The sequence below is a fragment of the Callithrix jacchus genome, chromosome 2 (assembly GCF_049354715.1).
Source record: "Callithrix jacchus isolate 240 chromosome 2, calJac240_pri, whole genome shotgun sequence".
NCBI lineage: Eukaryota > Metazoa > Chordata > Mammalia > Primates > Cebidae > Callithrix > Callithrix jacchus.
In genome coordinates this window covers 50,511,477-50,526,344 of record NC_133503.1, presented here as the reverse complement: position 1 = coordinate 50,526,344, position 14,868 = coordinate 50,511,477, and the positions used below count along the sequence as shown (strand labels likewise).

Sequence of the window (14,868 nt, the reverse complement as noted above, 5' to 3'; positions counted from 1 at the left end):
TTTGCATCCATCACCTGCTAGATTAGTGAACCTGGGCACAGTCTTCAAATTATCCAAACCTCAATTTCACACTTACAGATTGAGAGTAATGAATGCCATAGTACAGATGATGATGATACATCACTAACTGGTACTGAGTGTGTTCCAATGCTAGGTATTTGCCGTAGTTTAATTCATTCAGCCTTCTCAACAACTCCATTAGGTAAATATTATTATCATCTCCCTTTTACTGAAATCAGTAACTACCCAGGGTCACACAGCTGATAAACAGAGAGCTGGGATTTGAAACCAGGTCTGTCTGATTCTGGAGCCCACTTTCTTAGCTTTTAATTCTGTCAATTGCTGCATGCTCTACCCAAAGACCAAGTGAGATAATGCATGCAAATGCTTACTTGAAAACTTACAGGTTATCTTACAGATTTAAGACAGAATAGTTTTTGTCATCAATAATAAAAAGAATACTAATAAATAATGGGACCTCATATCGCAGCTCTCTTTCATCCATGTCCTAGATAAGGGTTTCCTTTTATTATTTCTCTAATTCCAGACTAGGACAGGCATGGCTTTTACAGTCCACACTGCCAGCTGGTACTTCAGGATGCCATTTTCTGAACATTATTGGTCCTAATCAGATGTTACTCTGTGTCTTTCCTTCCTGCGCTTTCACCTGTCAAATTATCTGTCTTCCTTGCAGCCCTGAGAAGTAGATAGGAGTAGCTACTGTTATCCCCATTTTACAGACAGGCAAATTGAGACCCAGAAAACATTCTGCGGCATTCCCAAGTCACAGGACCTATCAATGGCTCAAGCCACTGGCTCCTCTCCTGGCTGTATCCAGTTCTTTGTTTTGTTGTATGAGAATCTAACACCAGCTGCCTACAAACTAACAAATGACTCACATGTTCATCCAAGTTTCTTGGAAGTAAATTAAGTCTCCCTACCCTTAGTGAACTCCAGTTGTCTTAAACCAATAGAGCTGGTTTAAGCCCTGTCCATATACCAGCATGGGAGTCTTAAATAGGAAAAATCTCCCTTTTGATCTGATGTCAGATAACTCATCCCAATGATGTAGCCCTGTTTTGGTCCTGCTTCTTTTTAAAAACCATCAATGACTCCCTGCTACTTAGGGGAAAAATTATTTCAGTGGCTGACTTGACTAGCAGGCACCTAGAATGTTACCATTCTTTCCTTCACAGTTTTTATCCTGGTTCAAAGCTTAGTTTCTCTTAATTCATTTCTCTCATCTCTTTAAACTTTTCATAAACAGAGTATGTTGAGGATTCGTTCTTGAGAGCCACAAGAGCCAGTCTTAGCACTGAATACCTGGAGCAGAGGGGTAGGACAATTAGAGGGGTTTGGAATCACCCATCCATTTCAGCCCTTCCCTCTACATGCACAGACATTATTTACAGATAAGAAAAAAAGGTCCACAGGTTTAGGTGACTTGCTTGACCAAGAACATAGAGAGAATGAGTGACTTTAGGTCTCAGCCTCCCAAAACCCAGGTCAGGGATCAGCTTATTACACTGACTATCAAACAAGCATTGGCAAGTGTGTAATCCTGATCCACAGCCAGAGGAAATCCCTTCGCTGCCTTTGAGGGGGCTTGTTTAGGGTCTGATAGAGACCATAGGCATGCACAGGCCAAAGAACCGTGCCTGTATGAGTTGGAAGGGACTTCAGAATGCCTCTTATCTGCCTCAAGGACAAATATCCTTCTGCAATAGAACATGCTCCTCAGGTGGCCACCTAGATTCTGCTTGGATTCCCCCAGTGACAAGGAGCTCTCCACATTCAAACTTTTATCAATGACTTGGATAAAGACATGGATCTTACAACCGTCAAGTTTCTGAATGTCAGAATCAATATCCTGAGAAGCTGGAGTAGAAAGCTGAAACACAGTGTGAGCTGAATCACAGCCTCTTGAAAGCCCTACAGCACTAAGTGGCAGAAAATCAGCCTGCGCAAGCATAGGTCAGGGATGACATAACAATTCGTCTGGAAGTTTTGTTTTATTTTTGAGACAGAGTCTTGCTCTGTCCCCAGAATGCAGTGCAGTGGCATGATCTCGGCTCACTGCAACTTCTGACTCCCTGGTTCAAGAGATTCTCCTGCCTCAGCCTTCTGAGTAGCTGGGATTATAGGCATGTGCCACCATGCCCAGCTAATTTTTGTATTTTTAGTAGAGATGGGGTTTCACCATGTTGGCCAGGATGGTCTCCATCTCCTAACCTTGTGATCTGCCTACCTTGGCCTCCCAAAGTACTGGGATTACAGGTGTGAGCCACTGTACTCGGCCTGAGAGTTTTTATTATTCACAAACTTGACAGTTTATAGTGTAAGACAAGTGCTAAAAAGTAGTATTACTGGGTAATATTTGTTGAAAACTGTATCACGTATTGTGCTTGGCACTTATATGCATTAACTAACTTTATTCTTGAAATAATCTTATGAAGTAGGGAAACTAAGGATCGGGGAAGGCAAGCCATTTGCCCAAGGTCACACAGCCAGAGCCTGTGTGTTGCTAGCCACCTTCTCCTGCCTTCCACATCTTTGAACTGGGACTGAGAGTTACATGGAGGCAGTTTCGTTCATACACATATCCTAAAAGGGTCCATTCATGGCCAGGTAGACACAGAACTAATGTACCCACACAATTATTCAAAAAATTAACTACTAAGTATACATGTGTGCCCTCTTGCAAATGTGCACATTCATTCACATGCAGAACTCTTTCTGGGTCTGAGGAGCCAAGGAGCAGGAGGCCCCACCCCAAACAAGCGCCTGCTCGCAGCTTCCCGGAACAGTCTGTGGCTAGGCCAGCAAGCTTAGACTTGACCAGAGAGAGACCCGTGGCTTCCTGCTTTGTTGGGGCACAGGCTGGACCTTCTCCAGAGGCTTCAGCGGACCCCGCCCTCACCCCAGGCTTTGATTCTGCCTTGGCATTAAAGCTAGTAACTGCTGTGTACTGACTTTGGTCTACACACCAGACACTGTGCTGAGTACATTAACATGCATGATCCTATGTAGTCTCCATGAAACCCTGTGAATATGAATGCAGTACTCCTAATGGCCCTCTCTTACAGATGAAAAAGCTGTGGTTCAGGGACATTGAGTAACTTAAGGTTAAACAGGTAGCAAACAGTAGAACTGTGACTTAAACTCTAACAGTCAGATTCATAAGTGACCACAGCTCTTTCCAGAAGCACAGTCGGGAGGAAAGAACCTGGCTCTAATTCTCACCCTGTGACTTTGGGCAAGTCTCTTTCTTTCTTTGGGACTTCATTTTCCGGCTTCCAAAAGGAGGGAATGATCATGAAAGGCTCTTCCAGCATTCATTGTCACTGCTTTTCCTAAGCCTGGATTCTTCCATTTTTCAGCCAGTATTGATTGAGCCTGGTTCTATATCAGACACTGTTCTAGGCCCTGGGGAATTCATCTGTGAATAAGATACACAGAGCTCCTCTCTTTGTGGAGTCCAGTGTCAAGTGAGAAGACAGTTATTAAACAAATAAACAAGAAAATATTGGGTAGTGATATGTGTCATGAAGAAAATAGGGCAAAGTGATAAAGAGGGTAATTGGCAGGAAGGCTACTCCAAACAGGGGCTCAGGAGGTGACATTTAAGCTGAAAATTGGATGACAAGAAGGAACTATCCACGTGAGAATCTTAAGGGAGACAGTAAGTGCAAAGGCTCCAAGGCAGGTCCCAGTTTTGTGTGGCTGCTGCTTATGAACTGGAGAAGCAGCAGGGGCTCAGATGGTGTGAGGGCCTTCCGGTCCAGGGTAAGGAGTTTCTATTTTAATCTAAGTGCTAGGAGAAGCCACTGGAAAATTTTAAGCAGGTAAGTCATATGAATTGATGTATGTTTACACAAGATGTTTTAAAATAGTCCCTGGGTGTCGTGAGCTGGGGGTGGGGTAATACAAGGAGCCCAACATGTCTCTGTGCCCTGCAAGCCTGTTCACTCATCTGGACCTGGGGCCAGGAAACAGCTACCACAGACACTGTTCCCTCCCTCAGCAAACTACTTCCCAGATGTGCAGGTTCTACAGCCTAGGCAGGCCATGGGCACCAAGCTGCCATCCAAAGGTGCATTCTCTCTGCATTTTAGCCTCCTCCAGGGAGACCCCCCCTTCCCCTTCCCTACAGCTCATCTTAACGGCACCTGCGCAGCAAGGTGCCTGTGTAGCCACCTAGCAGAGTATCATGCTGGGGCCTGCCCACACGAGTGCTGAGCTGGTGAACAGGAAGCTCTCCGCACAGCAGGGCAGGCAGGGCTGGGAGGCTGCGTGCACTCTGGGCTCACAGAGCTGTGGAGCCAGTGGACCTGGGACCGGGGTGAGGACTCATTTTCCCTTGGGGTTTCAACTTCAAAAGCAATGCCATCTTGCAGGGGTTGGGAGCCTAATGACTCAGGGGTCCCCTTCTGCTTGTGGGGGCTGGGTCAGGGGTAGGGTGAGTGTGGCTTTTGCCTAGGACTGGCTCCACAGTGGGCTGCAGCCTTAAGCACGGGGCGGGGAGGGGGGGTGTGACGGGGACAATAGGGGCAGGCAGCGTGGGAAATGTACAGCAGCTCTTTCTGCCACTAGCTTTCGGACCTCGAGTGAAGAATCTGCCTCCTTCCTGCCCTCTCCTTTCTGAGATGCATGGGCTTAGGGCATCACTAACAGAATCTCAAGAGTCAGGAGGCAGGTGGTAGGGAAGCTGGAAGGGTGGGACATACTGAAATTATTTTCTGTCACAGGCCTTCAGATGCCAAGTTAGACAGACTTTTCTATTCCTGCCTCCCATCTGGAGATGCTGTCAGCAGGATCTTGGGGAACCCTGTGTCCAGTTCATACAGGACTCTGGGAGGACAGGGCTCCAAGCCTCTCCTTCCCCGCGTGCCTTGGAAGTTTAACTCTTCCTTGGCTTTGAAGAGCAAAGCAACTGGAAAATCAAGTCTGGCCAGTTTCATCCAGGAATGCTCCAGCACATCTGGCTGGCAGCCATGAAGCTCCTAGAAATCAAGGCTCCCAGGGGCAGGCCAGGCATCGGCCCTGTGCACCAGCCTTACACGTGGCCCTGCCAAACCCTGCCCTGCTCCCCCTGCCCCTTGCCTCATCCGGTCCTGATGAGTCTCACATTTTCACCCAGGCTGGAGTTCAGGGATGGGCTCTGTGGGAAACAGCAAGGGTCTAAGTGAGGCAAAGCATTTATTTATGATTAAGTCAAGAAGAACTAACTCTCAGGGACTAGTTCTTATCTGGCCACACACTGTGTGATTTGGAGCCTGACCGATCTTGACTTTGGGGCTCTGTTTCCCCATCAATGGTGAAAAACAGGGACAGAACCCCATCATCTCTAGTGTCCATTTCAACTTAGACATTCCAGAAGCCTGGTTACAAGATGAGTCAGAATCATGCCCTGTCTATAAGGGACATGTGGTGAAACAGGTACAGATAGGGGCAGAGAGGCAGCCTGGTCTGTGCAAGGAGCTTCCACTAGCTGTAAGGCCCTGGGCAGCTCCCTTCTTTTTATGAACCTTAGTTTTCTATTATCAATAATGGCTGATAATAAGTTAGAACTGACAAATAAACCAGGCACCCAATAAGTAATTTCCCTTTATTATTTCACTTAATTTTCACAGCAATCCTATGAGATTGATAATTTTCTTGTCTTTATTCTACAGAAGGTGAAATGAAGGTTCACCGAGGTTAAATAACTTGCTCTAAAAGTCACCCACCTAGCAAATGATGGAGGCAGGGCTGAGAGCCAGGCAGCCCAATGCCAGGCCTGGGATCTTGGTCCCTTTGCTTTTCTGCAGCTTCTGCATGTGGGAAAACAGCTCAGTTTGGCTAGAGCTCAGCCCTAATGGAAGGGCCTTGTAGGAAGGAGAGAGAGAAGAGTAGTTTAGAACCAGATTACTAAACTTGGTTCCTGGCTAAGAGTTTGGACTATCTTACCATCATCCAAGGAGCCACAGAAAGTTTTCGGGAAAAAGAGTAAGAGTTCAGGCCTCTGTTGTAGCTGCTGAGTGCCTTTGAGAGTGCATTCTGACTAGTCTGTTATTTTTCAGCCATGGGGTTTCTCAACTATGGCACTATTGGCATTGGGGCTGGATAATTCTGTTGCAGCGCTGATACGGTTTGGCTGTGTTCCTACCCAAAGCTCATCTTGAATTGTAGCTTCCAGAATCCCCCTGTATCATGGGAGGGATCCAGTGGGAGGTAATTGAATCATGGGGGTGGGTTGTTCTTGTGCTGTTCTTTTGATAGTGAATAAGGCTCAAGAGAGCTGATGATTTTATAAAGGGGAGTTCCCTGTACATGCTCTCTTGCCTGCTGCCATATAAGACGTGTCTTTGCTTTTCTTTTGCTTTCTGCCATGATTGCGGGGCCTCTCCAGTCATGTGGAACTAAGAGTCCATTAAACCTCTTTCCTTTATAAATTACCCAGTCTGTCTTTATTATCAGCGTGAGAACTGACTAATACAAAGGCACTGTCCTATGCATTGTAGGATATTTAGCAGCGTCCCTGGCCTCTACCTGCCAGATCCCATTAGCATCATCACTCTCAAGCTGGGACAGCCAAAAATAGCTTCAGACATTGCCAAGTGTCCCTTCAGGGTCAAAATCACCTCCAGTTAAAAACCACAGCAGTAGAAACCATTTTTTTCACCTAACTTGCACTCTGTCTTTTTTTCTGCCCAGGGTTTCGGGAGTTTTCCACCATGACTATTGCCCTGCTGGGTTTTGCCATATTCTTGCTCCATAGTGCAACCTGTGAGAAGCCTACAGACGGGATTCTCTCCTCCTCTGCTTGGCACTTCACACACTCCCATTACAATGCCACCATCTATGAAAACTCTTCTCCCAAGACCTATGTGGAGAGCCTCGAGAAAATGGGCATCTACCTCGCAGAGCCACAGTGGGCAGTGAGGTACCGGATCATCTCTGGGGATGTGGCCAACGTATTTAAAACTGAGGAGTATGTGGTGGGCAACTTCTGCTTCCTGAGAATAAGGACAAAGAGCAGCAACACAGCTCTTCTGAACAGAGAGGTGCGAGACAGCTACACTCTCATCATCCAAGCCACAGAGAAGACCTTGGAGTTGGAAGCTTTGACCCGCGTGGTGGTCCACATCCTGGACCAGAATGACCTGAAGCCGCTCTTCTCCCCACCTTCGTACAGAGTCACCATCTCTGAGGACACGCCCTTGAAGAGCCCCATCTGCAAGGTGACTGCCACAGATGCTGATCTAGGCCAGAATGCTGAGTTCTATTATAACTTTAACACAAGGTCAGAGATGTTTGCCATCCACCCCACCAGTGGCGTGGTCACTGTGGCTGGGAAGCTTAACGTCACCTGGCGAGGGAAGCATGAGCTCCAGGTGCTGGCTGTGGACCGTATGCGGAAAATCTCTGAGGGCAACGGATTTGGCAGCCTGGCTGCTCTCGTCATTCATGTGGAGCCTGCCCTCAGGAAGCCACCAGCCATTGCTTCGGTGGTGGTGACTCCACCAGATAGCAATGATGGTACCACCTATGCCACTGTACTGGTCGATGCGAACAGCTCAGGAGCCGAAGTGGAGTCAGTGGAAGTTGTTGGTGGTGATCCTGGAAAGCACTTCAAAGCCATCAAGTCTTACGCCCGGAGCAATGAGTTCAGTTTGGTGTCTGTCAAAGACATCAACTGGATGGAATACCTTCATGGGTTTAACCTCAGTCTCCAGGCCAGGAGTGGGAGTGGCCCTTATTTTTATTCCCAGATCAGGGGCTTTCACCTACCACCTTCCAAACTGGCTTCCCTCAAATTCGAGAAGGCTGTTTACAGAGTGCAGCTTAGTGAGTTTTCCCCTCCCGGCAGCCGTGTGGTGATGGTGAGAGTCACCCCAGCCTTCCCTGACCTGCAGTATGTCCTAAAGCCATCCTCAGAGAATTTAGGATTTAAACTTAATGCTCGAACTGGGCTGATCACCACCACGAAGCTCATGGACTTCCACGACAGAGCCCACTATCAGCTACACATCAGAACCTCACCGGGCCAGGCCTCCACCGTGGTGGTCATTGACATTGTGGACTGCAACAACCATGCCCCTGTCTTCAACAGGTCTTCCTATGATGGCACCTTGGATGAAAACATCCCTCCAGGCACCAGTGTGTTGGCTGCGACTGCCACTGACCAGGACCATAGGGAGAATGGCTATGTCACCTACTCCATTGCTGGACCAAAAGCTTTGCCGTTTTCTATTGATCCTTATCTGGGGATCATCTCCACCTCCAAACCCATGGACTATGAACTCATGAAAAGAATTTATACCTTCCGGGTACGAGCATCAGACTGGGGATCCCCTTTTCGCCGGGAGAAGGAAGTGTCCGTTTTTCTTCAGCTCAGGAACTTGAATGACAACCAGCCTATGTTTGAAGAGGTCAACTGCACTGGGTCTATCCGCCAAGACTGGCCAGTAGGGAAATCAATAATGACTATGTCGGCCATAGATGTGGATGAGCTTCAGAACCTAAAATACGAGATTGTTTCAGGCAATGAACTAGAGTATTTTGACCTAAATCATTTCTCCGGAGTGATATCCCTCAAACGCTCTTTTATGAATCTTACTGCTGGTCAACCCGTTAGCTATTCCCTGAAAATTACAGCCTCAGATGGCAAACACTATGCCTCACCCACAACTTTGAATATTACTGTGGTGAAGGACCCTCATTTTGAAGTTCCTATAACATGTGATAAAACAGGGGTATTGACACAATTCACAAAGACTATCCTCCACTCTATTGGGCTTCAGAACCAGGAGTCCAGTGATGAGGAATTCACTTCTTTAAGCACATATCAGATTAATCATTACACCCCCCAGTTTGAGGACCACTTCCCCCAATCCATTGATGTCCTTGAGAGTGTTCCTGTCAACACATCCTTGGCCCGCCTAGCAGCCACTGACCCTGATGCTGGTTTTAATGGCAAACTTGTCTATGTGATTGCAGATGGCAATGAGGAGGGCTGCTTTGACATAGAGCTGGAGACAGGGCTACTCACTATAGCTGCTCCCTTGGACTACGAAACCACCAATTTCTATATTCTAAATGTAACAGTATATGACCTGGGCACTCCCCAGAAATCCTCCTGGAAGCTGCTGACAGTGAATGTGAAAGACTGGAATGACAATGCACCCAGATTTCCTCCTGGTGGGTACCAGTTAACCATCTCGGAAGACACAGAAGTTGGAACCACAATTGCAGAGCTGACAACCAAAGATGCTGACTCAGAAGACAATGGGAGGGTTCGCTACACCCTGCTAAGCCCCACGGAGAAGTTCTCCCTCCACCCTCTCACTGGGGAACTGGTCGTCACAGGACATCTGGACCGCGAATCAGAACCTCAGTACATACTCAAGGTGGAGGCCAGGGATCAGCCCAGAAAAGGCCACCAGCTCTTCTCTGTCACTGACCTGATAGTCACATTGGAGGATGTCAATGACAACTCTCCCCAGTGCATCACAGAACTCAACAGGCTGAAGGTCCCAGAGGACCTGCCCCCTGGGACTGTCTTGACCTTTCTGGATGCCTCTGATCCTGACCTGGGCCCTGCAGGTGAAGTGAGATATGTTCTGATGGATGATGCCCATGGGACTTTCCGGGTGGACCTGACGACAGGGGCGCTCAGTCTGGAGAGAGAGCTGGACTTTGAGAGGCGAGCTGGGTACAATCTGAGCCTGTGGGCCAGTGATAGTGGGAGGCCCCTGGCCCGCAGGACCCTCTGCCATGTGGAGGTGATCGTTCTGGATGTGAATGAGAATCTCCACCCTCCCCACTTTGCCTCCTTCGTGCACCAGGGCCAGGTGCAGGAGAACAGCCCCTCGGGAACTCAGGTGATGGTAGTGGCTGCCCACGATGATGACAGTGGCTTGGATGGGGAGCTCCAGTACTTCCTGCGTGCTGGCACTGGGCTTGCAGCCTTCAGCATCAACCAAGACACAGGTACTGGGAGTGGGGTAGGATGGGGTGCCAGGGCCGGGGGTAGATGGGCTGAAGGAAAAAGAAGTCAGGCTGCAGGCTGAAATGAAAGACAATAAATAGGGATTATTTTTCCTGTGCATTTTATTTTAAATTTATTTTTACTGGAAATATGTATTTCTATATATGTGCATATAGACATACACATACATGCACATATATTACATATTCTGTATATTAAAATAATACATCCAATTATAAATTTTTAATATAAAATTTAACATGAGTTCTCCCCTGTGTTCTATCTCCCCAGATATAATCTTTATTAACAGTTTGGCTTATTATCTTCTAAAGTTTCTTTCTTTTTATCTTATATGTCGTATTTTATTTTATTGTTATGAGAATATAATACTATTATAAAATTTACTTTTTTCACATCACATAACATCAAGACATTTTATTTGTCAGTGCATTTGTCTTTATTGGAATCATATGATTCTACCATATAGGTGTAATATTCTTATTTATATACTTTTACTTATATGCATGAGTCTCTACAGGAAAAATTCTTTTTTTTTTTGAGACAAGGTTTTACTCTGTTGCCCAGGCTGGAGTGAAATGGTGCGATCTTGGCTCACGGCAACCTCTGCCCCCCACACACCCTGAGTTCAAGCGATTCTCCTGCCTCAGGCTCCCAAGTAGCTGGGATTACAGGCGCCCACGACCATGCCCAGTTAACTTTTGTATTTTTAGTAGAGTTGGGGTTTCGCCATGTTGGCCAGGCTGGTCTCGACCTCCTGACCTCAGGTGATTCACCCAACTTGGCCTCCCAAAGTGCTAAGATTACAGGTGTGAGCCATCATACCCGGTCAAAAAATTCTTAAAAATGAAGTTTCTAGGTCAGAGGATAATGTGCATTTTCTATGTTAATAACTAATTCCAAATTGCTCTTCAAAAAGGTGACCCAACCACATTCCTTTTTTTAAGTTGCAAGGAAAATAAGTGCAAGTCAGGACTTTTTGAGTGCTTACTACTGTGAAGGCCCTAAGACAGGTACCTGGGGAGATCCAAAGTGAATAAAGGCAGATCACTGCTTTCAAGGAGTTTGCAATTTGGTGGGCAATTTATTTCCACCAAACCAAGTTGTAATAACTTGTTCTCAGTGTTGGCTTTCAACAACCTTTGTCTCTTAATCTAATTGAGCTGTTTATTTAGAAAGAGCATTAGATTAAGGGTCAGTCCCAGACCTAGTTCTTCCACATACTTGCTACATAATCTTGGTCAAGTCGTGCTACCTCTCTGAGCCTCAGTTTCCCCAGCTGTCATCTCTGTCATGCTATGGCTGTGAGCATGGGTCATGCCCTCTCACACAGGCCCTGCCAGTGCAGTGTGATCCAAGAGAGCTTGGGGTATAAGCTTCTTTTGCTCGTTCTCGGACCCTCAACTTCTAGAAGAGTGGTAGCCCATAGTAAGCAATTGGTGGAGGAAATGAACTAAAGAATGAAGCTCAGTCCCTTAAAATCATGAAAATGGTGGAGAAAAGAACAGCAATTTATTCATCAAATCCCTAACACTGAAATTGATAATCTACCAGGACATAAAGTGTGAAGTAAACAGTTCAAGGACAACTATAAGAAAACCTCACTTGCAGAATGTGAAATAAATCAACGGAACTTGGGTTAAAGTAGTCAAGAGAAGGCAGATAAACTACCACTGTCTTCTGAAAACCCTACATATGCCCACCTGTTAAAGGCATGGGCCCCTTTTAGCAGAGGAAGGCTCTGAGAGGTTCTAGGATAAGGATGCTAATTCCCCTGTGTTCAACTCAGCATCTCCTACATTATATGGTAGAAGCAGTTCCTTCTTTTCATAGAAAATCAACTTATTAATATCCTCTCCACTGTGCAGTTTGGGGAATGGTGGGTAAGGGCGATTTCTAAAGCCACTTTGAGCTCTAAAGTATTTTGGGTTTGCTGACTTACTGTCTCTAGGAATGATTCAGACTCTGGCACCCCTGGACCGAGAATTTGCATCTTACTACTGGTTGACGGTACTAGCAGTGGACAGGGGTTCTGTGCCCCTCTCTTCTGTAACTGAAGTTTACATTGAGGTTACGGATGCCAATGACAACCCACCCCAGATGTCCCGAGCTGTGTTTTACCCCTCCATCCAGGAGGATGCTCCCGTGGGCACCTCTGTGCTTCAACTGGATGCCTCTGACCCAGACTCCAGCTCCAAAGGGAAGCTGACTTTCAACATTACCAGCGGGAACCACATGGGATTCTTTATTATTCACCCTGTTACAGGTAAGGATCCAAAAAAACTGGGTGAACAGGGATCTCTACAATGGGGGTTCTCAAATTGTGGGCCCCAATCAGCACCATCAGCATTATCAGAACTTGGAAATTCAAATTCTCTGATCCCACCCTAGACCCACTGAATCAAAATTTTGAGGGCGACGCCCAGCAATCTGTGTTTTCGTAAGAAATGCAGGGGATTCTGATGTGTTTAAAATGTGTGCTAACATTTGACAATGCTGTTCTACAAAGTCCATCTCTGGGAAAATGAAAAGGATCTGTCATCATGTTTCCTTCCTTGGGCCCAAGTAAACTAAGCAGGTTGCCCATTGGTCAAGCTGGGACTAGTTCAGACCTCCAAGAGGTCCCAACCTGACTCCTGAGTCACAAGCCACAGGTTAAATCCCTCAACCCTAGTTCGAGACTGATCTCAACCCTGCCCAGAGTGGTGGCAATGTGAATCCACTTATGTCGTCAATTATCTCAGTAGTACCTGCCCAAAGCCTTCCGGGACAAGGATGGTGGGTGGTTGGGAGAAATCCAGAGGTCAGCAGCTGGCAGCAGTGAGTCAGATGTTCCCCAGAGAGGTTAGTTTTTCAAGTTGCAGCTAACACTTGAAACTTAGAAAATTCCACAAAACACTCCAGACTTCTGGTTGTTTTTTAAAAATGGAAGGATAGGGCCACACTGTCTTCATAGTCCCGCTGGGCCACAATGGCCAGGAACTGACAGCAGCTCCCTTCGTAGACCTGGCACAGGTGCTCTGGTCCCTGCAGTTCCTACCATCATCCCCTTTGTGTTATTCCTAGCCTGTGTCTCTCATTGACGCCACCTGCTGGCTTTCCTAGGTGCTGCAGTGTGAGAGCCCCGTCCCACTACTGCAGACGCTTCTTAAAAGCCGCATCTTCCTCTTTGGGGGTGAACAACAATCCTATTGTAAGAAGCCTAACATTTTCCCCACGGAACCCAACAACCTGTTTCCCATCTCCAGCAATTTACTCTTGTCCGAGAAGGATGGAACCTAGTGAGACTGGAGGAAGGGAAGAATGCGAGCAGGCAGTTATTTGATTCTTAAGACAAAAGGGAACCAGGAGTGGGGTGAGGCTGGGAGTCTTGGTGCAGACAGAGGGGCGGGTGAGATATAAGTTCCTATTTGCTTGCTAACATTTGTTGCCAACCTTTCCTGTTAACCTTTGACCTCAGGGTGTGGAGTAGTTCTAGGAGGAGGATGCTTTTCTCCTGGAAAACAGGCTGAAGCTGCCTTTCTACCTGGGCCCACCCTGTCCCTCCCTCTTCAGAAGTGGGAAGAGAGCTCTCACCTAAGGCATTAACTTTTCAGCTTCTTCCAAATCCTTGTTCTGTTTACTATCAACAGTTCACTGACAGCAGGTCTGGCAGGATGCCCTAAAGGGCAGAGACATTCTTAGCCTTCCTGCAGCTGAAGGGAAGGAATCTTTATTAGCATGAACATTTTCTAAAGTAGAACAAATTACCAATGCACCCCCAGCCCACCTTTCTCATCACCACTTTCACTTTGTCCCACTTCCCTACTTGGATGTATTGGATGGTTTTCCTGTACCCTTAAGATAAAGTCAGTAAGCCAGGCACAGTGGTTCATGCCTGTAATCCCACCACTTGGGGAGGCCGAGGCAGGAGGATTGCTTGAGCCCAGGAGTTCAGAGCTGCCTGGGTGACATGGCAAAACATCATCTCTACAAAACATAAAAAATTAGCCTGGCATGATGCACCCGAAGTCCCAGCTACTCAGGAGGCTGAGGTAGCAAGATGGCTTGTGCCTGGGAGGTCGAGGCTGCAGTGGGCCATGATCACACCACTGTTCTCCAGCCCAGGTGACAGAACAAGACCCCGTCTCAAAAAAAAAAAAAAAAAAGATAAAGTCAGATCCCTGCTGTGCTGTGTCCTACAAACTCATGCTTGGTCTGCCTTGCTGACCTCTGGCCTCATCTTGCCCCTCTCCTGCTGCCCCTCCCCATGTTCCAGCCACATGGCCTGCCTCAGTTGGGGACCCTTCCATGCAGGACTTTGCATGTGCTGTTCTCTCTAGCAGGTGACTCTTCTCTCCTTTTGTCTGGTTAACTCCTGCTCTTCTTTCAGATTTAAGCCCAGCTGTTCTTTCCTTAGAGAAGTTTTTCCCGATACCTTAACACACTTTCCAGCACCACCTACTTCTTTTTGTGACACTTATCATGCAGGATGTTGTATTCACTTGTGTGATTATGCCACTAATCATCCGTGTCCTTCGCTAGACTTCAAAGCTTCCTGAGAAAAGGGACCCTAACTGTTGGTGCCCTCCATAATTTCTTCAGTACCTGTCACATGGTGGGAGCTCAACAAATAATTGCTAAATGGATGAATGAATCTCTGCCAGCATCCAAAATGTTTTGTTAAGCTGAAGATTCATTAACATACTCAGCAAATGTTTAAAGGTGCTGGACCTTACCAGGCTTCTAATCAATATGCTATGGAGTTATGTGAAGATAATAAAACACAGTTTCAGGTCTTGAGAAGTTCAGTTCATCAGAAGCATGAAGATTTGCATATAAACACGATAGAACAAGTTTGAAAGAGCATAATATTGTAAAATATGTGTAGATGCAGG

At 46.7% G+C, this 14,868-nt stretch overlaps 1 protein-coding gene across 4 annotated transcripts in view; it reads left to right on the top strand.

The window, feature by feature from the left end:
- The window catches only part of FAT2 (FAT atypical cadherin 2), an 88,561-nt gene that overhangs the window by 15,876 nt on the left and 57,817 nt on the right, over positions 1–14,868 (top strand). For all 4 annotated transcript variants that reach the window (XR_013531648.1, XM_035288894.3, XM_035288887.3 and 1 more), the window contains exons 2-3: positions 6,697–9,975; positions 11,943–12,257. Coding sequence is in view for 3 of the 4 variants with exons in the window: in XM_035288894.3 (XP_035144785.2) it covers positions 6,717–9,975; positions 11,943–12,257 (3,574 nt within the window). In the remaining variant the exon portion in view is untranslated. The remainder of the gene's footprint in view (positions 1–6,696; positions 9,976–11,942; positions 12,258–14,868) is intronic.